The sequence below is a fragment of the Mustela erminea genome, chromosome 4, assembly GCF_009829155.1.
Source record: "Mustela erminea isolate mMusErm1 chromosome 4, mMusErm1.Pri, whole genome shotgun sequence".
Classification (NCBI taxonomy): domain Eukaryota; kingdom Metazoa; phylum Chordata; class Mammalia; order Carnivora; family Mustelidae; genus Mustela; species Mustela erminea.
This window is the reverse complement of record NC_045617.1, coordinates 32,244,466-32,268,593: the sequence shown is the minus strand read 5'-3', so window position 1 is coordinate 32,268,593 and position 24,128 is coordinate 32,244,466. Positions and strand designations below refer to the sequence as shown.

Below are 24,128 nucleotides of genomic sequence, written 5' to 3'. Positions count from 1 at the left end.
AATATCAGTTCTAATCCTGTCAGGCCTTTTTTTTTCTTTTTCCTTTTTTTTCCCTTTTTTTTTTAAATAAGCTCTACGCCCAAGGTGGGGCTGGAAATGACAGCCCTGAAATCAAGAGTCACACACTCAATGGACTGAGCCAGCCGGGTGCCCCAGTCAGGCAAATTTTTATGGCATTAAAAACTTCTACTGATAAATATGTTGGTTTCAGAGGGCATGTCTCAGAGGATGCTGAGAAATAAATTATTTCTTTAGTTTGTCTTTTAATCAGGAAGATTTCGAGTTTTCCGAAGAAAGTATGAACGCTATTCCACATTCATATACCTATCCCATATATGTATCACATGAAGATAAGTGCTCAGTTTTATGGGGGTGTAAATCTGGTGCCTTTCACCAGCATTGAATTCATAGTTGGAGTTTCCTATTTCCATTAAGTAATTAAAACTTGTTGAAATGAAATATCATCTTTAAATTGCCATAATTCAAAATAAAGTATCACACATAATTAGAAAATAGACTAGGAAAAGATGGAAAGAAGAGACTTTGCAAAAGGGATGGTAAATCTAAAAGTAATAAATTGAAGTGACTTTCAAAATAGATGGGAAATTAAGAGAAAATAAAACTGCCTTTAACAACATTGCCTATGTTATAAAACTTGGATGTTAATAGTCTTGCCTTAGCCTGGCGACAGGCCACGCAGTATATAATCTCCAAAATTTGTTCAAGCAATATTTACTGAGCCCCTACTCTGTGCCAGGTGTTAGTCTCCTTCCCAGGAGACAGAGCAGTGAACAGAACAAAGCCCTTGTTCTTACTGAGATAAAAATTATAGAGGGGTGGATACAAATCAACATCTAGTATGTCAAATAGTTGTAAGTAAGTGCCCTCGACAGGAATGTAGGGTGCAAAGGCGAGGGACTGATGGGGTAGAGAATATGCTACTTCATCAGATGGTCCATAAGGCAGTACTGGAGCGGAGCGCCGAGGAGGGCAAGGTCTGGAGCGGAGAAGACCCTCGGGGAAGAGCATTGCAACAAGGAGCAGGTGCGGAGGCGAGGGCGGCAGTTTGGGAGAGAAGAGCCTAGAGCCTAAGGGTTTTGGTTTTTATGATGTAGGGTTTTAAGCAGAGAAAAGGACATTATGGGAGGATGTTTTAAAAGCAGTTTGTAGGTGTGGAGATTAGATTGTGAGGAAGCAAGGGGAGAACCAGGGACACTGGATGTCACCATCTAGCAGTAGTAGTAATTTTGTAGTATTTCAATCTGGGGTGGATCTATCCTGCGGATTTGGAGAATCAAATACAATCAAAGCACATTCACTTCAAAGGAATAGGAAGATATTTCGTTTCCACATTTCTAAGACTTACATATGAACATAATTCTATCACTTACAGAAGTCCAATATACTAAATATGGTTTTTTTATTAACATATAATGTATTATTTGTTTCAGGGGTACAGGTCTGTGATTCATCAGTCTTACACAACTCACAGTGCTTGCCATGGCACATACCTAAATATGTTTTTTTTTAAAAGTTAAATTCACGAAGATGAAATACAACCACCAAATGAGGAATGTTTAATTGGGAAGAATGGTATTAACTAATTTTACATTATAGTATATAGTATCTCACTATATAGGGTTATTATTATTGTTATTATCAATATAATTTATAGAACCTGTACTGCTTAGATCAGTTTGGACACCTGGGGTGTTTGTTAGAAATGTAGTTTTCTGGGTTCTGTCTAGGCTTGGAATCTCCAGGGGTTTGGGGACTGGAAGTCTACATTTTAAACAAGCTCCCAGATGATTCTTACATATGATCATGTTCAAACCAGCAAATCTCAGAGTAATGGAAGAATATCAGTTTGAATATTAAGAGGAAAAACAAGGAGAACTGTACTCTCTTACTTTACCTCCAATCCCTTTGTTAATAGGGTGGGAGATGAAAAAAAAATGAAGATTCAATTGCCCTGCCATAATTCTAGGGAAAACAACGAGTTAAACTATAATAAAAATTGCATCCATTTGGACACTATGAGAGGCATTTCGCGTTGCTGCCAGTTCTCTTCCATCAATGTCCTTTGACTAGAAGGGCAGATCCCAGTTAGGGACTTCTATCAGCCTGGGTCCTGGATGGAGCCCACCTGCACCTGAACCACATCATGGAGGACAGCTATGGCGACCAACCCACAGTAGCTAACGTGCTGCATAAGAAATAGATGTTATGATACTTTTCAGGTTGTTATTCATCGTAGCCTGATAAAGGCTTGTACATAAGTGCCTCCAAATCTGGACCAAAAACCCAGTTCCTAAGGCAGAAAGATATCAAAAGTAAAAATTCTGAGGTTCCAAGAATCTTGGTGAAAAAAATGTGTACATAGCTTGTCAATGTGCCTGCATATACATTAGTGATAGAATGTTCTTATGCAGTTTAGAGGTCAGTATATGATAGGTACGTATTTGAGTTATGGTCATTTGTGTTTGGAAAATAGGTGTAATGAATCTCCATGACAATTTCATAATGTAAAATTGTACTGACATGCAGAACGGAAATGTCACAATTTATCTGGGGATATCATTTTCAAAGTCCATGGAAATATGGGGGAATTTCTTTTTTAAATTATAATCCCCCAAACCCACAACGCTCTATCAATGTACGTGACTGATGTCAGATTTACATCAGCAAAAATAATTTGCTTCTCCTTGTAAGTTTTTGCCAAGTTTTTCTTCTTAGTATTCTTAATTTTCCTACTAGTGACAATTCGATAACAGTTTCGGAAAGTTTGTTTTAACTTTATTCTTACAATGTAGTCAGTGGCAAGGAAGAATGTCCTTGTTTTTGAAGGATCTCTTGACCACGGATAATGCAACCTCTGAGGGAAAACTAGCGACAGCTTCTGATGCCTCTTCTCCGTCTGGCAGCGGTGAGCTGGGGCGGTTCACATGAACTCAAAAGAACAGTGTGTGCATCTCATCCCAACCCAGCATTGAGTGACTTCACACTGAAAGCCTGAAATCAGTCACACTGGGAGTATTTCCATGACAAAAATTGGAAAGCCCTACAAGCCAGGGATCCCTCCCTCCCCAGAGAGTTGGGGGTTAAACCTTGGTCAAAAGTTTTCAAAAGTCACCTTTTTTAACATTTGGTGTTTTAATGTTCAGAACATCAAAAAATAGATGGCCTAGATTGATTTCTGAGGGAGGATTTATGGCTACCGAGTTAAAACTGAAGCCAGCAGCTGATTACGGAGGTTTAGGACTGTGGGTGCTTAGGAATCCGTCCTAATGATGCTCCTGGAATGCCCTTCTGCTCAGACTCCAGGCCATTGTCAAGGTGACGAACTGAGAGTAGGACATGAGATCCTGACTTTGGTGAGGAATGTCTATAGAAGGGGGATCAGAAGGTATTTTGAAAGTTGGAAGCAGAACAGTTGTCGAGTAGTCTAATATTTTTTCTCTTTTTTATGTAGCTACACATGGTCAGACACACTGCTGACAGATGCTAAGGAAACATATGCTAGAAACATTTTTCAGATCTTTCAATTTTACGAATATTTCTGATTATAAGGACTTATGAATATTTATTTTAGGTTTTACTGGGTGGAATTATTTTTAGAATTCTTAAGCGAAGGAAACAGGGCTTTAACACTATCAATTCTCCATTTGGGGTATCTGTCAGCAAAAACATCTCAAATAAGAACAGTGGTGTGCCAGAGTCTGTGTTGGTATTAATAATTCTCAAGCTTTTGTGGTTGTAATCTTAGCAGCAGTTTACAAATGTCCTATAGAAAACACTGCAGAAACAGAACTTCCCACCAAAAAAGAAATTAACAAAATTAATTAAACACATATTTACTTAAAAGACTGAAATGTATATATGTTTTTTTTTAATTTTTATTTATTTAAGATACAGAGTGAGAGAGAGAGGGAGAGCATGAGCAGGGGTAAGGGGCAGAGGCAGAGGGAGCAGCAGACTCCCCGCTGAGCAGGGAGCCTGACACGGGACTCGATCCCAGGACTCCTGGGTCATGACTTGAGCTGAAGGCAGTCACTTAACAGACTGAGCCACCCAGATGCCCCTATATGCGTGTGTGTGTATATATAAAATTACACTATACATACATATGTGTGTGTGTACATGTATACTATGTCCCTATACTTGTGTTTTTATATATAGTATATACTTTATGTATACTACACATACAATATGGTTCACATAAAAGTATCTTCTTTGGGAAGAAATGGTCTTGTAATAAATTACCTACTTCTTTCATTCACAGACTAGCTAAACAGGTGCTAGTTCTGAACTGTTGTTACTGAAACGTACTACATATTCAACATTTTAAAATAGTCACTGATCGGAAGTTAATCTAAAATTTCTTTTTCTATTACTATACAGTTGATGAGTAGAATAGCTTACTGACTAGCACGACATATAAATGTTACATAAAGCAGCATAACAGTGAAATCCTACATACAAATAATAAAATTCCTCAGATGGTACAGCAGTTCCTTTAGCCATTCCCACTGACTAGACTATATCATTCATATTCACAAAATTGTAAGTGCCAGAAGTAAACACATTTCTAAAAATCTAATATAGGAAGAAAAATTGACTTAGAAATTTTGGGCCAAAATAAAAAGTAATCGTTCTCAGAAATATTTTTTTAAATCACATCACCAAAGTGGTTAGTCAACTTCCTAATCTTTCTCTTAAATAATACATTTAAAATATTTTTATTAGAAATAAATTATAATGCATGATCTTGAGGAAGTATATTAAAAGCTACTGTAGTGAATTTTTTTTAAAAGATTTTATTTATTTTGAAAGAGAAAGCATGTAAGTGGGGGGAGAGGCAGAGGGAGAGAGAATCTCAAGCAGACTCCCTGCTGAGCAAGGAGCCTCATGCTGGACTCAATCCCACAACCATGAGATCGTGACCTGAGCTGAAATCAAGGGTGCGGTGCTTAACCCAGTGCCCCTGTGGTAAAGACTTTTTATAAGACATCATATAATACTGCTTAGTAGCACTTTCTAAACAGTGCCCTAAGAAACTATCGTTTCCAAGAAATGTTGACGAATATGCCACAGAAAATTGGGAAACAGCACAACCCTTACCTCATCTCACCTTCACAGCATCCATTAGATATAAAAGGTTCTGAAGTTCGGCAGTAAAGAAATCTGCCTAACTGTGCTGAATTCATGGTATCCCATGCTTATTTCACCATAGATTTTTTTGGGGGGGGGCACATAACCTCTTGTGAAAATTGCTCTGTGATTATTTATATGCATTCTGGAAAATTCCCCCCGCACTAACATGTGACTAGTACAGAGATCTCTACATATATTTGTGGTCCATATATATGGTCGACTAAGTGGATGGATGACTGTCTCATCTTGTGCGATTCTTTCCATTCTAGCTCACCAAAAATAGTTTGGTGCCACAAGATCTGTAGAACCTGGGAACTAATTAGTAAGGAAGGGATTGGCTTCTACAAAAACCAAATGCCACAGTACAGGATACCTTATAGGTAACAGCAGGAAAACACTGTGTCAAACTCTGGTTTAAGTAACAAACCAAACAAACTTTAAGTAAATAAATCTTATTCGGGGGAACTACTGAGAAAGGAGAGAGAAGTAAATAACAGCGTGAACGCAGTCTGCAGGTTAATTGCAGACTCGTGTAATTTTAGAGTTTAAAATGAGCTAATGTCATTTCATAACATGAGGATAGATTGTGAGTGTTTAGCACATAGATGATGGTTCATCTACCAGGCTTATCCTCGTCTCATTTCATAGAAGCTGTGACACAAACCTATTTACCCAAACCTTCCATTATATTCAGCAGTGTCCTGAAATGATCAGTTTTGAAAGTGAGCTAATGAGATACTCAAGCTTATCTTATTATTCGGAAGTACAGAATAATACAAACAATAAAAATCATTAGACATTGAACAGCATTTTTATACAAATAAAATTTAAAACATCTCAGTTCGTTGTCTGTGCAGATTCTCATTTGTAACATTTGTAACAGAAAGAGCTGTTTTATCTTTGGTGTAATCTACTCAATTTATCTGATCATATGACTGCTTTGCTTTTAAGTTTTTCCTTAAAAATTTTATACCTAACACTGCACCAATTTACTTCACCAAATACACTGATAAAAATCTTCCTTCCTTTGAAAATGTCAATTTCAACGTAATTATCTTTTCCCTTCAAAATGTAATAAACCATTAATAGCATTCCTATGTACAAAACTTTAAGCCCAAAATTCAGACTTATAGGCAAAAATCTTAAATACACTTTCTGCTGTGCCAAAGGAAAAATCTTGGCCTCTATTCATATTTATAATATATATATAATAAATCATGATCGCTGATTAAAGTAATTTATCTTTTCCCTTTTGACTTGTAGCTATTGCTGTCAATCATCATCTCATTTGCTTATTGACATTAATGTAGTGCTAGAGAAGTAGGCTGGAAGGATAATATGACAGTTGCTAAAATAGTTCTTTAGCAATAGCTAACATTCTGTTAAGGGTCACTGACAAAATTTTCAGAATGGCTGAAAAGAAAAGTTCTTCTGAAATATTAATTTAGTATTAAATGTGTTAAGAGAGGAGGAAACTAGATATAACATTGAAAAATGTGTGATAAATGGCTTTGAAAATGAAAATTACTAGTCAGAAATAGGTGTCCTTTAATACTGTAAAGTAAAACATGAACAGTCAAACACTCATTATTAATATACATGGTAAACATGAAATTTTTATTTGGTTTTATATCTCTTTGTTAGTATTACTATACTTATAAATATGAGTTTCCAATCTTTAGTTAGTTCCTGGGAAACACCAAAAATAAAAACACTTCTTTAAAAAAAAAAAAAATCACTTTCTCTTCTTTACATATTGGCTCCAAATTAATCACCCAACAAGAAAGGAGGAATGTTATCTAAATGTTTTTCTGCATTTTGTGTGTTTTTTGGGTCTTACTTCAGAGAAATTTAAATTAAGAGGTTTTTTTACTTATGTTCATAGAGTTAGGAAAGTATTTTAATCTACTACTAGCCACTGGGAAGATAATTTATCTTACCCAAATGCTAATAAATATTAAAAAACTTAAGTCAGTTGACAATATTAATAACGATGGGTCATTTGGCTTCAGATTTTAATAGATAAGTCTACATATTTTGTCTTGTTAAGAGAACCCTTATACACTGCTGGTGGGAATGTAAATTGGTATAGCCATTATGAAAAACAGTATGGAGGTTTCTAAAAAAATTAAAAATAGAACTACCATATGATTCAGCAATCCCACTTCTTGGTATATATCCCAAGAAAATGAAATCAAGATCTCAAAGAGGTATCTGCACTTCCACAATCATTTACATATTATTCACAATAGCCAAGGTATGGAAACAACCTAAATGTCAACAGACAAATGGATAAAGACTATGTGGGATGTGTATGTTTGTACACATGTGTGTATGTGTATATTGATATATGTGACATGATTTATATATATCATAACATATATAACACACATATAATATGGAATAGTATTCGGCCTTTAAAATGGTAAAGTGAGAAAGATAAATGCTGAGAACAGATTTGAGAGTGGTGTATAAAATTAGGAATGGGCACACCTGAGCTTAGTAATGATTTGGGAATATCCAAGAACAAAGGTCAAAGATTTGGTCCACCAGCCAAATTCAGACAGCCAGTTGAAAAGGGCTTTAACATTTTTTAATGGTAAAAAATAAATAAATAAGAATAAAATAAATCAAAGGAAGAAGAGTATTTTTGACACATGAAAATTACATGAAATTGAACTTCCAGTGTCCATAAGCAAATAGAGTTTTACTGGAATGCAGTCACATTCATTTATATGCTGTCTATGGTTGCTTCCACACCCCCTCGAAAGGGGTGAGTGGCTCAGGCAGAGACCCACGGATCTCTCAGCTTACACAGTACAAATGTAGTCATTAACTCTCCACATTCTGAATGCCACATATATTGCCACACCACCATGTCTTATTACCAGTGGACACCCATAATGCCAGAACAAAAAGAAAAAGAAAAAAAATGTGGACTCCGAGTTTCCTGTGTTTTAGGCACAGTGCAGTATGGATAATTCTGTTACCACAGTAGATGGCAAAGCATTGTGTTTACTGAGCAATGACACTGTAGCTGTTCTGGAAGAACACTATACATACAATGGAATTATCAGATAAAGTACTCATCACAGTGGCCAGAAAAATGAAATTTGAAACAAGTAATCTCATTACTCATTACAGAACGTCTTTCTAAAAATAAAAGAAAAATGAAAATAAAGCTGCAGCCAAGGTAAGCATCCGAGTGGTTCATTCATTAGCCCCGCAAGGAAAGCCTGCTACCAATGGTGAGTTAATTAAATTGTTTTTTGATTCATCAGCTACAGAAAAGTGTCCAAAGTAAACTTGCTTCGATTATTTAATTAGGCTTTTGGCAAGAACAGTGGCTGGAAGAATTGAGGACATTGGGAGTAACATCAATAGTCAATAAAAAAACAAAGCACATGATTCTGAGTCGTTTTCCCTGGCTCTTGCTGAGTCAACAGATGTTACTGCTACCGCCTTGTTCTTGTTGTTTATTGGCTACGTCAGTGCTAAGGCTGAAGTGACTGGAGAGTGAGTTTCTACAAATAATCTGTGTGAAGCAACTGCAGGAAAGAAACTACAGACAAGATTATTTTCTCAGAAGTTAAGAAAAAGGACTTCAGGGCAACCTGAAGTAGAATCTGCTAAGATGTGTCACATTTGATGGTCAAAATATGTGGGGAGCAAGAAAAAGGCTGAGTCGGTCAAATTTATAAAACTTGTGAACATGCAAAGTGTTGAAAACTCATACAAATAACAATGGTTATTTACTGTATTATTTATGGCAGCTATTTGTGGAATACATGTGACCTGACCTTGTGCTAATGACCCTGCCCTGGGCAGTGAAGGCCACGGAACCAGCCTCAGGAATCGTCTGTCGGCTTTAGAAGCTTAATATCCCGAACTGTCCTACTACACTGCAGCCTGTCAGCTTAACAGTGGTAGTTTTATCGTGAGTTTTTGAGTTCAGAACAGTTATTGCAATTTTTCTGGACCTGAAGAAATACCTTCAATCATGATTACAAAACACGGATTGGCTTTGGAATATAGCCTTTGTTGTAGACTTGATCCTGTTTTGTAATGAATTTTGACCCAGAACTGAAATACTGCAAAACATTGGGAACAGTTATTCCCACTGAATGTGGAATTCAGGAAAAGGTTTCTCCAGACTCAAAGAGCATTCTGGAGTAGTGCTTTTCAAAGGGTGGCCCTCAGACCAGCAGGGTCAACTGACTGCTCATTAAAATGTGCATTCTACTGAATCAGAAGCTCAGGAAACAGAACCAGCAGAACACTGCTCATATGCGAAACACATACTAAAGTAATTTTGGTGACAACTAATGTAATTTGAATCACAAAGTAACACCGAGCAGCTTTATATATTTCCTGTGCTATCAGAAGGTAAGACAAGAAGCCGCATCTCCATTCTCACGCAAATCTGCAGCATGCATTTTCTGAGCTTTAACCATAAGTCCAGCAGTGGTTTTTTGGGACCCTGATGCAAATGTAAAGGAAATTTACATTTTTCAAATCTATTCAAATGTGCAATTGAGGAGCTCCACCCAACCTTCAACTGGAAGTGATTAATCTGCAAGGTAATAGCATGCTAAAAGGAAGATACCAAAAGAAGAAAGAATCTAATAGAATTCTATCAGTGCCTTCCAAGCGATAAATATGCTCAGTGAAAATATTCTCATGGATTAACATATGTACTTGGCAATACTTATCTGTATGAAAAGATATTTTCCAAGACAAAATATGTAAAATCATACTAGAGATCAACATTAACAGATGAATACTTACAATCAATTTTGAGGACAGGAAATAATAACTTTGAATCCCAACTAAGTGAAATATTATCCTCCTCAAGAGTATTTCGTTCTTCTTGGTAGAAAACCGTATCACAAAAATTGTTCTCGATTACTATGTTTTGAATTCTGTCAATCAAAATTTTGTGGAATTTTTTTTCCTATCACCATATAATACCCATACAATAATCTTAATTTTGCCTCATAGTCTGTTACAGAAAATGTGTGTTGACCAGTGCTCTAGAGTCAGAAGCCACTCTGGACACGTAAAACACGGGCTGAAATCACTGGCCCTAAATCCAGATGTCCAAGGCATGTATTAAGGCTCTGCCACTAACAACGATGTGGACATGTGTAAGTTCTTCCATCTTTCTTTGCCTCAGTTTCCTCAACTGTAAGTGGGAATAAGTAATGGTATCTATCTTACAGCATTGCCTTGAAGATGCAGTGACTTAGGAAATGCAGAGCACACAGAGTGTGTCTGGCACAAAGTAAGCACTAACTTCATGCCAGTTGCTAATTTAAGATAAAAGTACAACTTCATCCAGTTGGTAGTCAATTTATAAGTCTCATCCTCCTAAAAGTTCCACTGGATAAAACACTTAAAATGTTTACATACATTTGTGAGTGAAAAGAAAATCCAAGTGCATGAAGGTAACAATGTAGGTCAACCCCCAGACCTGCCTCAACACCCCTTGCTTCCGCCATGAAATAGAAGATAGAATGGGTCATAGTCATGACAGCAACCTTCATACAGAAGTTTCTTACATGGAGGACACTCTGTTACTATTTTAATATTTCAAAAGTCACAATATTACCTTCTTTATATTCTATGAAAGAATAAGCACAGTACTAGTACTAGTACTAATTTATAACCTTTATGTGTTTAAAGTTTGACATATTATATGGTCTAACTCAATAATACATTCTTATTCATTCAACAAATATTTATTGAATGCCTAATATTTGTCATATGTATAAATTCACTCGCTTAACTACTTTGGGGGGGGCAATGCTTTCATGTCTATATTGTTGAGAATACCCTCAAAAATTGCCTAGAGACATATATTAATCACGCTTATTTTTTAGCCGAATGTGCTTTTTCTTAAATGACTACAAGAAATTCTAGAATAATGCTATCCAATATGATAGCCCAGGTGACTAATGAACATTGGAGATGTGGCTAATGCAATTGAGGTATGGAATTTTTTTTTTTTTTAAGATTTTACTTATTTGACAGAGAGGGAGAGAGAGAGAGAGAGAGAGAGAGAGAGAGAGAGAGACAATGAGAGAGGGAATATAAGCAGGGGGAGTGGGAGAGGGAGAAGCAGGCTTCCCGATGAGCAGGGAGCCGATGTGGGGCTCAATCCCAGGACCCTGGGATCATGACCTAAGCTGAAGGCAGATGCTTAATGACTGAGCCACCCAGGTGCCCCTGAAGTATGGAATTTTTTATTACATTTCAGTTAACTACAATTAAATAATATAGCTACACATAGCTAGTGGCTGCTGTCCTACTGGACAGCACAGCTCTATAGGATTACTCTAGGATGTGCAGAAGTTGGAATTTAACTCTATGTGGGAAAATAAATTTTGCTCTATGTGGGAAAATAAATATTGTTACACCATATACTTAGTTTGCTAGTTAAAACAGCCTTGTCAGGGCGCCTGGGTGGCTCAGTGGGTTAAAGCCTCTGCCTTTGGCTCAGGTCATGATCCCAGAGTCCTGGGATGGACCCGCATCGCATCAGGCTCTCTGCTCAGCAGGGAGCCTGCTTCCTCCTCTCTCTCTGCCTGCCTCTCTGCCTACTTGTGATCTCTGTCTGTCAAATAAATAAAAATAAATGAATAAAAAGAAAAAACAAACAAACAGAAAAAACCTTGTCTTTTCACACCACAGAACATTTTGTTTACTTTTTTAGCAGCAGAACTAAATCAATTCACTTTTTAACAAAACAATGTTGTTTGTTTTTCCTCCACTGTAACAGATTCCTAATTATTTAAGGTGCTAGGCCATGGGGGTGGAAAATATATAAATATATATAATATTTATTTTTATATATAAAGCATATATAGTAGTCTATATATATTATATATAAATGAGATATATATATAAATGTGTATAAAAATATATATATAAAATGAAATCCACATATATATTTCAGAAGTCTTAAACCTTTCCCCCTGGCAAATTTTTAAGGCATCTGCTTAATAACTAGGAAGTTTTTTCTTTAGTAGTTTACCTCTGTTTTCTTTAGCAGTTTACCTCTGTTCTTGATTATGCTCATATTTTTATACTGGTATGATCCAGTATAAAAAGTAGAATCTGCTAAGATGTGTCACATTTTACCTAGTAAAATAGGTATATATGTCAGAAGGAAAATGGAAAAACTAAAATTTTCAAGTCAAAGAGTTAATGTATCACCTTTCCCCAACTAATTCTGGAAATTCTGTATATACCTAAACAAAACACTGGTCAGGTCATAAGGCTTATTAATAAGACATCCTTATATGGAGGTGTGAAAAATTAATTTTATTTTTAAATATCATGATACTTTCTGGATCAACACATTCCTTTAAAAATAAGTTAAAAGGTTTCCATATTACTCTTTTATTACACATGTAATTACTTAATAAAGAATAATATTACTGATTAACGTAAGATAAAAATAATGTGAGCCACTCACATATTCTTCAACAAAAGTGCTTGCAATATTTTATGAAAACATTCGTTTACATTTTTACGTGATTTAATGGACAATTTCATATTTTTCTTCAAAATCTACAAATGCCTTCATGGAACATTAAGACATTCCCACCATTATATAAACTAAACAGAACCAACCGTAAAATAAAACCCTACAAAAGCACATTGATTCTATTATAGAACACATATTAAGTCACTGTGTAAAGCTCTTTTTTATGAACACTTTTGGAAAGCTCACGTTGAGTTCCAGCACAGCTCTATTATCAATCTGTGAACAGAAGGACACATCAAGCAAGGAAAGATCTTTACACGATTCCAGAAGTTTTCTTAAGGATGCTGGACTTACCATTCTTGTTCCTGTTAAGACAAAATAAAACACCATAAATATATTTAGTGTCGTGATAAAAAGCACCTTTACTATTTATTGTTTAAAATGCACTTAAATTGCCTTTTAAAAATGAACAGCATTTTTTTAAACAAAAGACACGCTTCAATAAACCTGTAAAAAAAAAAAACATGAACTGAATTCTCCTAGCCCACTTGGCATCTAGGATCTGAATTTTGTCAATACTCTATTCAGTGATCTTCCTTTCTACCTCCTACCCCTCCAGACCTTTCTCTTTCTGTCACCCAACTTTCCCTCAACCTGCGGGCCAGACCAGACGGCCAGGCTTACAGTGATTTTCCCTCACAGTCCACGCAGTGTGGCTACCGAGCAAGCACCCTTGCAGGAACTTCTGTGTCAGGCACTGGTGATGCACAGGTAAGTAAGACACGTGTCTGCCATAAGGAACTCACTTACCAAATCTGAAAGCAAGTAACTACAATACAATCTGGTAAGTCTGACAGTAAGCGGTGGGTATAAAATGGCATTACCAGAAGTCAGATGATGGATGCTGGGTACCGTGTAGCCCATGGTAAATGTGAAGACACTATGGGACGTTTGAGGAGCAGCTCAATTACATACATTATGAAAACACCTGCTATCTAGCAGATACTCAGTAAATACCAAATACCATTAGGCTTTAGGATATCTGTTATAAAAAAACAAAACGACAACAACCTTGCTTTAACTACAGGTTTTCTAGGGAGAAAAAAAAAATCACAATCCTATCACATAGTTCATCTATGCCTTTTTCCCTTTAAGAAATCCTTTGACTCCCTTCCCTGCCATGGGCTCTAGAAGTGGTAACTATACAGCTCTCTTGACTGTGGCTGGCCCCTGGATTCTCCTGGGAATTCAGAATGGGAATTCAGTAAAGCCTTCCGTGTCCATAGATCTCTCCAACTAAAGACAAGAAAAACTGGTTGGGGCTGTTATATTTAGCCATGTGTACCAAGATAGAGATGGCCAGCGTGACAAGGAAAGAACAAGGCAAAGCCAAAGGGAGAAGCAGACACAAAAGGGTCTGTGAGTGTACAGGGGCAGAGCAGGGAGGGGGCCAGTGCCTGGGCATGAAGGACAGGAAAAGAAAGAAAAAGGAAAAAAAAAACAGCTTTCTTGCCTTTTGGTGGTTTTCTAGTCTTTCCCAAAGTTTGGCCACAGCTAGCTCCTACCTAGGGATCGCAGAGAGATGCCTCTATCTTCATAATCATTTCCTTTCCCTTACATGTATGTTAGCTTGAGCCGTTTCTGTTGCACAAGCTCAGAGAACCTCAGCTGAGACCCCCGGCTACATGGTGTTTTTCACCCACCCATGTTCTACTTGGTCATTAGAATCTGAGTCTCCTGATAAATCAGAAGACCCAAAAAGCCTAATAAGAGAATGTCAGGGAAGGCAGTTGGGAGACTGAAAAGTGATGTAGGCTAGGGTGTTCTGTCTTGTGCCACGGATGCTGTGCACTTTTCTTTCCTTATCCACTTACGACACAGCTATGTTCTCAGCTCGCTCCTTCAGGGCTGGGGCCGCATCTCTCTTGTTCGCTGACCCATCTCCAGTGTTGGCAACAGCGCCTGACACGGTATATGCTCAATAAGTGTATAATAAATGAGAGAATGAAGGCTGGTGTTTAATTTCCCAATTCCATCAGCCCAGGTTAGACCCTTATTAGATGGATTACCGCAGCTAATCTCCCTGATTCTGATCTCCTCCCTCTCCAATTCACCTACCACTTGTTTCTAGATTAATATCCCCAAAAGCTCTAAATATATCACTCATGCCCGGAATTAAAACCTGATAATAGCTCTTCCTTGTTTAATTCTTTGCAGATTCCTCATCCTGGTGTTCAAAACTCTCCGTGAACGCCTCCATTATACTAACGTTCTAAGTCAAATTAGATTTGACTATTCTCTGAAGATACTCTGTATTTTTAACTCCAATGCTTTTGTTTCATGCTATTCATTCTGCTTAAAATGCTCCCCCCCCGATTTCCTATTCACTTTTCAAGGATACCTTTCAAATACCTATTACCCTTTTTAATTAAACTTTTTCTTATTTCTCTAATCATATGTACTCTCCTTTCTTTGAACCTCCAAATGGCCTTGTTTCTGGCATGCATTTAAGTTATTTATATATTGTTTTAATTTTTGGCCAGGTTATAAACTCTCTGAAGGTAGGAACTATATCTTACTCAGCTTTGTACTGATCAGTAAGCATTTTTGGTATGAAGAAGGTATGCCACTTAACGTTCATATGTGCCAGTTACAAAATGACATAATCACTATCAGCTTGGGGTTTAACTAAGAAGCTGGTTTTGTTTTGTTTTGGTTTTGTGTGTGTGTGTGTGTGTGTGTGTGTGTGTGTGTGTTTTAGTGGATTCAAACACTTAAATATAAAAGGAAACCATAAAACAATAAAAATGAAAATATAGCATAGTGGTTTAGGATCATAAACTTTGATTCAAATTCATATGTCCTTACTAGCCATATCCTGGAGATCCTGGGCAAATCACATAACTTGTTTCAACCTGTTTCCACTTCTATGGCTATAAAATACCTCATACAGTTGTTGCGAGGGTTAAATCAGTTAACATATGCTCACAACAGTATAAACCACACAGTGCATTGTTGTTAACATAATTATTAATTATTATTATTGATACTTTTACTGTGGCCTTCGTATTTGAAATAAGATGTTCAAATACATTTACATGTATGGCCCTCTTTCAGCTATAATTTGTTTTGGCCTGATAATGATACCTCCTTGCTCTTCTTTTCTGAGTACAGTTGACCTACAATGTTACATTAACTCCAAGTGTTCCAGGTAGTGAGTCAACAAGTTTATACATTATGCTATGTTCACCACAAGTGTAGCTACCATTTATCATCGACTATATTCCCTATTCTGTGCCTTTTAGTCCCATGACTCACTTATTCCATAACTGGAAGCCTGTATCTCTACTCCCCTTCACCCATTTTGCCCATCCCTCCACCACCCTTTCCTCTGACAACCATCAGTCTGTTCTCTATAGGTCTGATTCGGCTTTTTGTTTGTTTATTCATTTCCTGTTGCTGTTTTAAGATTCCACTTATGAGTGAAATAATGTTACTTATCTTTCTCAGTGTGACATGTCACTTAGCATAATACCCTCCATGTTTCATAAATGGCACAACTGCATCCTTTTCATGGCTGTGTAATATTCCGTGGTTTATCTCCATACCACATTTGGTTCATCCATTTTTTATTTATAGACACTTAGGTTGCTTCCATATCTTGGCTACAATACATAATGCTACATAAATATGGGGGTGCATATATCGTCTTGAATCTGTGGTTTTGTTTTGAGTAAACACTAAGTAGTGGAATTGCTGGAACATACAGTAATTTTATTTGTAATTTTTTGAGGCACTTCCATACTGTTTTCCACAGTGGTTGTACCCATTTACATTCCCACCAACAGTGCATGAGGGTTCCTATATCTCCACATCCTCACTAGCATTTATTTCTTGTTTTTTTGATTTTAGCCATCCTAGTAAGTGTAAGGTGGTATCCCATTGTGGTTTTGATGTACATTTCCCTGATGATTAGTGTTGTTGAATACCTTTCATATGTCTATTTGCTATCTGCATGTCTTCTTTGGAAAAATGTCAATTCAGGTCCTCTACCTATTTTTTAATTGTATTGCTTCTTTGGCATTGCGAAGTTCTTTATATATTTTAGATAGTAACTCCTTACAGGATAAATCATTTGCAAATAACTTCTCCCATTCAGTTCCTTTGGTTTATTTTGCTGTGCAAAAGCTTTTTACTTTGATGTAGTTCCAACAGTTTATTTTTGTTTTTGTTTCCCTTGCCTTAGGAGACATATCGAGAAAAATTATGCTCCAGCTGATGTTAGAGAAATTACTGCCTATGGTTTCTTCTAGGATTTTTGTGATTTCAGGTTTCACATTTAGCTCTGTCATCCGTTTGGGTTTATTTTTGTGTAGGGTATATAAAGTGGGCCATTATTACATTGAGGTATGTTTCCCACTTTATTATTATTATTATTATGTTGAAGCTTATTTCACTTTGTTGAGTTCTTATCATGAACAGATGTTGAATTTTATCAAATGCTTTTTCTGCATCTATTGAGATAATCAGACGATTTTTTAGCCATTTCTTCTAGGATGTCCAGTTTGTTGGCCATGTAAGTTTTCACAGTATTCTATTTGTATTTTTGGTGTGTCAGTTATTACTTCTCCGCTCTTATTTCTGATTTTGAGTTCTTTCTCTTTTATTTTTGGTGAGTCTGGCTATGGGTTCATTGATTTATCTTTTCAAGGAATCAGCTCTTGGTTTCATTGATTTTTTCTAAACATTTTTTTTTTGTCTCTATATCACTTATTTCTGCTCTGATCCTTCTATTAACCTTGGATTTTGTTTGTTCTTCTTTTTCTAGTTTCTTTAGGTGTAAGGTCATATTATTTGAGATTTGTTTCTTGAGGTAGGCCTGTATCACTGTAATTTCCCTTTGAACTGCTTTTGCTATGTCCCAAAGATTTTGGACCATAGGTTTTTGTTTTCATTTTTCTCCATTTTAAAAAAAATTTCTTTGATTGCTTCATTGACCCATTCATTGGTTGTTTAGTATCATGCTGTTTAGTCTTCAGGTGTTTACATCTTTTTTAGTCTTTTTTCTTGTGACTTACTTCTAACTTTTCTTTCTTGTGATTTATTTCTAGTTTCATACTGTTGTGATTAGAAAAGATGGAAAACATGCATGGTATGACTTTAATCTTCTCAAATTTATTGAGGCTTGTTTTGTGGCCTAATATGTGATCAATTCTGGAGAATGTTCCATGTGCAATAAAAAAAAATACATTCTGTTGTTTTCAGAAGAAATGTTCTCTATACATCTGTTATGTCCAGCTAGTCCAATGTGTCATTCAAAGACATTATTTCCTTGCTGACTTTCTGCCTTGATGATCTATCATTGATGTAAGCAGAATGTTAAGGTCCACTACTACTGCTCTATTACCGTCAATTTCTCTCTTTACATCCACTAATGCTTGTTCTATGTATTTAGGTGCTCCAGTATTGGGAGCATAGATATTTACGAGTGTTACATTTTCTTGTTGGATTTATCCCTTTCTCATTATGTGGTGCCCTTCTCTGTCTCTTATTATAGTTATTGTTTTAAAGTACATTTTGTCTGATATAAGTACTACCAACCCCCCCCCCCTCTTTTTTTTCCCCACTTCCATTTGCATGGTGAATGTTTCCCATCCCATCACTTTCCGTGTGTTCCTCTTCAGGTCTGAGGTCAGTGAGTCTCTAGTAGTCAGGATAAAGATGAGGAGGGTTTTTTGTTTGTTTGTTTTCAAATCCATTCTGCCACCCCATGTCTTTTGATTGGAGCATTTTGGCCAATTACATTTAAAGTAATTATTGATAGGCATGGACTTGTTGCCATTTTATTATCTGTTTTCTGGTTGCTTTTGTAGTTCTCCTCTATTCCTTTCTTCTTTTGCTCTCTTTCCTTATGATTGATGCATTTCTATAGTGTTACATTTTTTGTTTGCTTGTTTGTTTGTTTTCTCTCTTTATGTATATCTATTATAGGTTTGGGTTTGTGGTTACCATGAGGTTCATAAATACCATCCTAAGTGTATAGCAATCTATATTAATTTCATGATCTTTAAGTTCAAACACATTCTAAGAACAAAACAGAAAAAGAAAAAAGTACCCTTTTTTCCCCTCTTCATGTTTTATGAATATGTTGTGCTGCCTTACATCTTTTTATTCATAATTTTCTAATCTCTAATTATGGCCATTTCTTTGCCCCTAAATAAGTCCCTTTAACATTTCTTGTAAGTCTGGTTTAGTGTTGATAAACTCCTTTATTTTTTGTCTGGGAAAATCTCTCTCTCCCTTAAATCTGAATGACAGCCTTTCTGAGTAGCGTATTTTTGGTTATAGGTGTTTTCCTTGCAGCACTTTGAAGGTATCATGCCAATCTCTTCTGGCCTGCAAAGTTTCTGCTGAGTAATCAGCTCAGTTCCCTGGTAGGCAACTTTTTGTCTTTCTTTTGCTTTTAAGATTATCTCTTTATTAACCTTTGACATTTTAATTATTATGTGTTGTAGTGTGGACCTCCTTGGGTTCATCTCATTTCGAATGTTCTTTGATGTGGATGTCTACTTCCTTCTCTAGGCTTTGGAAATTTTCAGCTATTATTTCTTCAGGTAAGTTTTTTTTTTCTTACCCCTTTTTCTCTCCTCTGGGACCCCTATATAGCAAATGTTTGTGTGCTTGATGTTGTCCAAGAGATCACTTAATCTATCCCCATTTAAAAAAATTATTTCCTCTTTTCAATGTCCATTTTGGGTGCTTTCCATTAACCTGTCTTCCAGATCTCTGATAAATTCTTCTGCGTCTGCTAATCTGTTGATTCCCTCTAGTATGTTTTTTACTTCAGTGATTGTAGTTTTCAACCCTGACTATTCTTTTTTATATTCTGTATCTCTTTATTGATGGTCTCACTGGGTTCTTCCACTCTTCTTTCCAGCCTGGTTATCTTTATGATCATTACTTTACATTCTTTTTCAGGCATATTATTTATTCCTGTTTCGTTTAATTCTTTTTCTGAGTTTTCTTTTGTTGTTTTTTTTTTTTTTTTCCTTATTCTTTCTTTGGAGCATATGTCTCTGTCTCCCCATTTTGCTTGACTTTCTGTGTTTGTTTCTATGGATTAGACTGAATAGCTACTTCTCCTAAATTTGAAGGAATGGGCTTGTGTTGGTCATTCCCTATATAGTGTATGCTTGATGATTTTTGCTGGTTGGCTAGAGCTATGGCTGGTATGGGCTGGAGGGAGTGGGGGTTCTTTCTACATAGTGAGTGCCCTGTCGGGATAGCTAAAACTGAAGTGCATGCAGGCCAGGGTGCCCCAGGGTTCTATGTGCTGAGGGCACCCTAGCAGGACAGCTCAAGCTGAAATGGGTGCGAGCCAGGGTGTCCCAGTGTGCTCTGTGTAGGGGGTGCCCTGGCTGAGTGGCTGGAACTGATGCAGTTGCAGGCCAGGAGGTCCCTGAGCTCTCTACACAGAAGATACCCTAGCAGGATAGCTGAAACCAACATGGGTGCCAGCCAGGGAGATACGGGGCTGCACACACAGAAGGCATCTTGGAAGGACAGCTGAAGCAGAAATGGATACAACTAGGAGTGTTCCTGGAGTCTCCCCACAGAGGGTGCCCTGAATGGCGGCTGTAGTTGAGATGGAGAACAGGCTGGGAGGTTCCGTGGCATCCCACATAGGGGGCATCTTGGCAGGACAACTAAAGCTAAAATGTGGTCTCTGGGCTCTTCACAAAAAACATGCCCTGGCAGGATGGCTGAAACTGAACTGGGTGCAAGTTGGGTTGTCCCATGGTGTTCCATGGAGCAGGTGCCCTGGCTGGGTCGCTGGAGCTGACACTGGCAAGGGTGGCAGTGTTCTGGGGTGCTCCACCCAGCGGGCCCTGGGCTGAAATCAATGCAGGCATGGGCCTAGGGTACCAGGGGTGCTCCACCCAGGAGGCACCCTGGCAGACTGTCTGGATCTGAAGCAGACGTCAGCCAAGATGGTCTGAAGCACTCTGCACTGGGGGTGTCCTAGCAAGTCATCTGAAGCCAAAGCAGTGTGGGCCTAGAGTGTTTTGGGGTGTTTTGCACCTGGGTCACCTTGGTGTGAAGGCTGGAGCTGTAGTGAGAACCAACGGGTGTGTCCTGGTGTGCACCACTTTGTGACTGCCTTGGTGGGACAGCTGGGGCTGGTGTGGGCTAAGGGCCCAGGGATCACTGAAGCACCAGGCTCGTTAGGGTGTCCAGACTGTGCAGTGGTCTGTGCCTTCAAGGTGGAGGGGGAGTGCAGACCATGTCCATCAGCCCCGCCCACTCTGAGAGCATCCTAGCAGCTCCTCCCACTGTTTGGTGGACTTCTAGCACCAACTCTTTTATATACTAGCTGCTCTTTCAGATCATGGCTTTCTGGGGAAAGAAAATAATAATAATAATAATAGAAGATGAAGAAGAAAAGAAAAAGTGAGAAAAGCAAAAAAGATAAAAATGAAAACAAAAACAGAAACAAGACACACACACACAAGAATCCCACAGCTTATTTTCTATGCCCTAGTGCCACTGTCCCCAAAGGGGACTTGTGGACCCTGGTCTCACTGAGGTCGCAGCTTCACTGTGATGACTGGGAACTGTGGTCTCCAGATCCTGCTGGGGTCTAGGCTTTTTTTGGGGGTGGGGTGGGAACAAAAACCGTGTTGTTCTCCAGTCTCTCCTACCCAGAGAGTAAGCCCCCAGCACCAATGCAGTTTGGCAGGGTTCCCAGTGTTGTCTCTTTTGTCTGCTAGTTGCTCTTCTATACTGAGGCTTTCTTTCTCTGCCCAAGGACAGAGAGATCTGGTCCCCATCCCTCAGTACTCTCCCCCACCACTGCTGTTGGCATTGTCAGGGCTGGGGGGGCGGGGTTCCTTCCATTACTGTGTTTCAATTATTGTTGCTGTTCTATCTCCCGCCTTGCAGAAGATGTTCAGTCAGACTTCAGCTCTTCTGCAGGATGAACTGTTCTATAAATAGGTATAAATGGGTGTGTTCCATGGAGGTAAGTTCAGGGTCTTCCTATGTTGCCATCTTGGACTGGAACCTTCCATACTTCCTTGCTCTTACATTTAGGAAAGTTACAAATGTTTTCAAAAAGAAGCCATTATACTTCTTACCTATTTTTATTCTATGTCTCTGTCAAGTAATTCATCCATTTGTTGGCCAAAGTTAGGCCACTGGACCACCTACCCCATTGTTCACCACAACTGTGCTTTTGTTTTACATCAGTGTTACCGACTATCTTTATGGTTCTGGAGCATCTCTTTCAGATGCTGGCAACTCTTCATCTCTACTGTATGAGGTTTTGAGGGGGAGGGTTGAAAGACAGGTGTTAACCAAAAATACCACCAATCCTCTGAAGCAAAGCCTAATGTGATTAGCAATCCAATTTTAACGGCCCTGGCCACTGCTCCTCATTCTCTCTCATGTTCTTGAACTTCCCCAAATACTTCTCTTACAAAAGCTCTAGACTAATTCAAGGTGGAACGTAGGTAGGAAGGAAAAGAAAGAAGCAAAGAAGAGCAGGTGTGGTGGGATGGAAAAAAAGTGCTCACTATGCTGGGGCCCAAAACTTGGCATTTGAACCACTGTTCTGCCATATACTAATTGCAGGGCTCCAGTCCCCCTTCTATAAAAAACAACGATAGCCGATTCTCTGAGCTAGGAAGAATAAAGAAATACAACATAGATGAAGTAACTAGCCCAAAATGTACATGCAATAGGCAAGAATTTCTTCCTAAATTTTTAGGCAAGAATTTCTGTCTAAAAGTAGCTTGAATAAGTAACATGCAACCTGGACTGTGAGTTTTCAAGGAAACCAAACTCAGAAGCTGAAAATCTTCAGGTTTTCCTGTTGTTGAATGTTTAATAAACGGAAAAGGATATAATTAGCACTTCATGGGCTAACCTACTAATACTCACAGATTACTAGAGAACACAGTACGAGTGCTATAAGAGTCCCAGAGCACCAACGGTAGGGGCAATTGTAAGTCTGGTGTTGCCAGCAACACCTCACAGGGCTCCCGCTGACGGACTGCAGTAAGGACACAAGGAATCCCAGAACTGGGAAGGGTTTTTCAAAAGATCTTCACTGGGGCAGAACTATTCCTAAAATCTAGAATGATCAGGAATGAAGATTTGGCAATATTCCTTAATAACAAGTTTATCATCAAGAAGTGTGTGTGTGTGTGTATAATGCATTATAAAAATGGATTAATTTCTTCTCTGTCTTTAATAAAAATGGAGAACCTAGCTCATATAAATCTTCACTCTTCTTACTAGACCAAAAATTAGTGTTTGTTTAAAGGAGCTTTCTGCTAGATTCAACTACAAAATTCTGTTATTTTCCTTACTCTTTTACCCATTATTCTCGGTATCAATTAGCCTATCTTGCACCTCCTCGAACCAAGCAGCCTTATCAGGACAACATTTTACTGTATCCACGAAGTGTTTTTTGTTTTTTTTCTTTCCTTGCAACAAGTCATGTCAAGGCTTTAAAACAAATCTCTCTATGCACCCTTACCTAATATGTCCAGTTGCCGTAATCTGCTACAATTACATGCCAGCTCTTCGATGTCTGTGTCGCACACGGACCTGTTAGCGGTGAGGAAGAGTTTTTGCAAGTTGGGGAGCTGGCGCGCCAGTCTGGCGAAGCACCCGGTGCTGCTCTGCAGCGTGGGGCACCAGCCCAGGTCGAGCTCCTCCAGAAGCGGGCAGCCGGACGCCAGCTCCGCGATCCCGTTCTCGGTGATGTTCTTACATCTCCACAGGTCCAGTGTTCGGAGTTTTTTACACTTGGCTCCTATCATGCTGGCTATCACGTCATAGTCTTCAATCTGGAAAGCAAATCATTCCAGTCTCTGACGTGCTGTGCTCAGAAATACAAACTGTGTAGAGCGAGTTAAAACACTCTTTTTATTTAAGTTAAAACAGTATTAATCATCTCCTATTGTCTGCTTCCATGTAAACAGACCCACGTTCTTGATAATACCGATCTACCCACTCGTCTCATGGATCTGCCACTGTCTCATGAAACAGCAAGAACCATCACCTACTTAAAAATCCATTTAACAGAACTCCAGACAGGGGACTTCATGAATGAAATCCCAAAGCAGTATGAAACCCTCATAAAGAATGTGAGGATTTTGTGTTGTTCTGAATGCCTTCCATTCTGACCTCACTGCCGCTTCTCATCGACGGGGCCTAGTTTCTTCTCTTTTATACATAATTCATCAGCTTTGGTGGGTAGAGAAGATCGCCCCGACAAAGCTGTGCACTTCGCCAGGGTATGTGAATCTGCTGAGAGTACTAATAACGATACTGGCGTGGAGTCAAATGAGGTATTTGGGGACTCGATATACAGCACAAAAATAATTTAGATCATCATATGCTAGTGTCACTTACCGCAGGTGTCCACTAGTTTACTTCCTGATCACAGGCTACTCCCCGACCAGACGAGGAT

General features: G+C 38.2%; 1 protein-coding gene across 1 annotated transcript in view; it reads right to left on the bottom strand.

Annotated features, from left to right (window-relative positions):
• Nucleotides 1-12,444: 12,444 nt before the first annotated feature.
• Nucleotides 12,445-24,128, bottom strand: part of FBXL4 (F-box and leucine rich repeat protein 4) — a 79,370-nt gene continuing 67,686 nt past the window's right edge. Inside the window, exons 8-9 of the mRNA XM_032338994.1 lie at nucleotides 23,190-23,502; nucleotides 12,445-13,011 (exon numbers count right to left, since the gene is read on the bottom strand). Of these exons, the coding sequence (XP_032194885.1) occupies nucleotides 12,848-13,011; nucleotides 23,190-23,502 (477 nt within the window). The 3' untranslated portion in view covers nucleotides 12,445-12,847. The remainder of the gene's footprint in view (nucleotides 13,012-23,189; nucleotides 23,503-24,128) is intronic.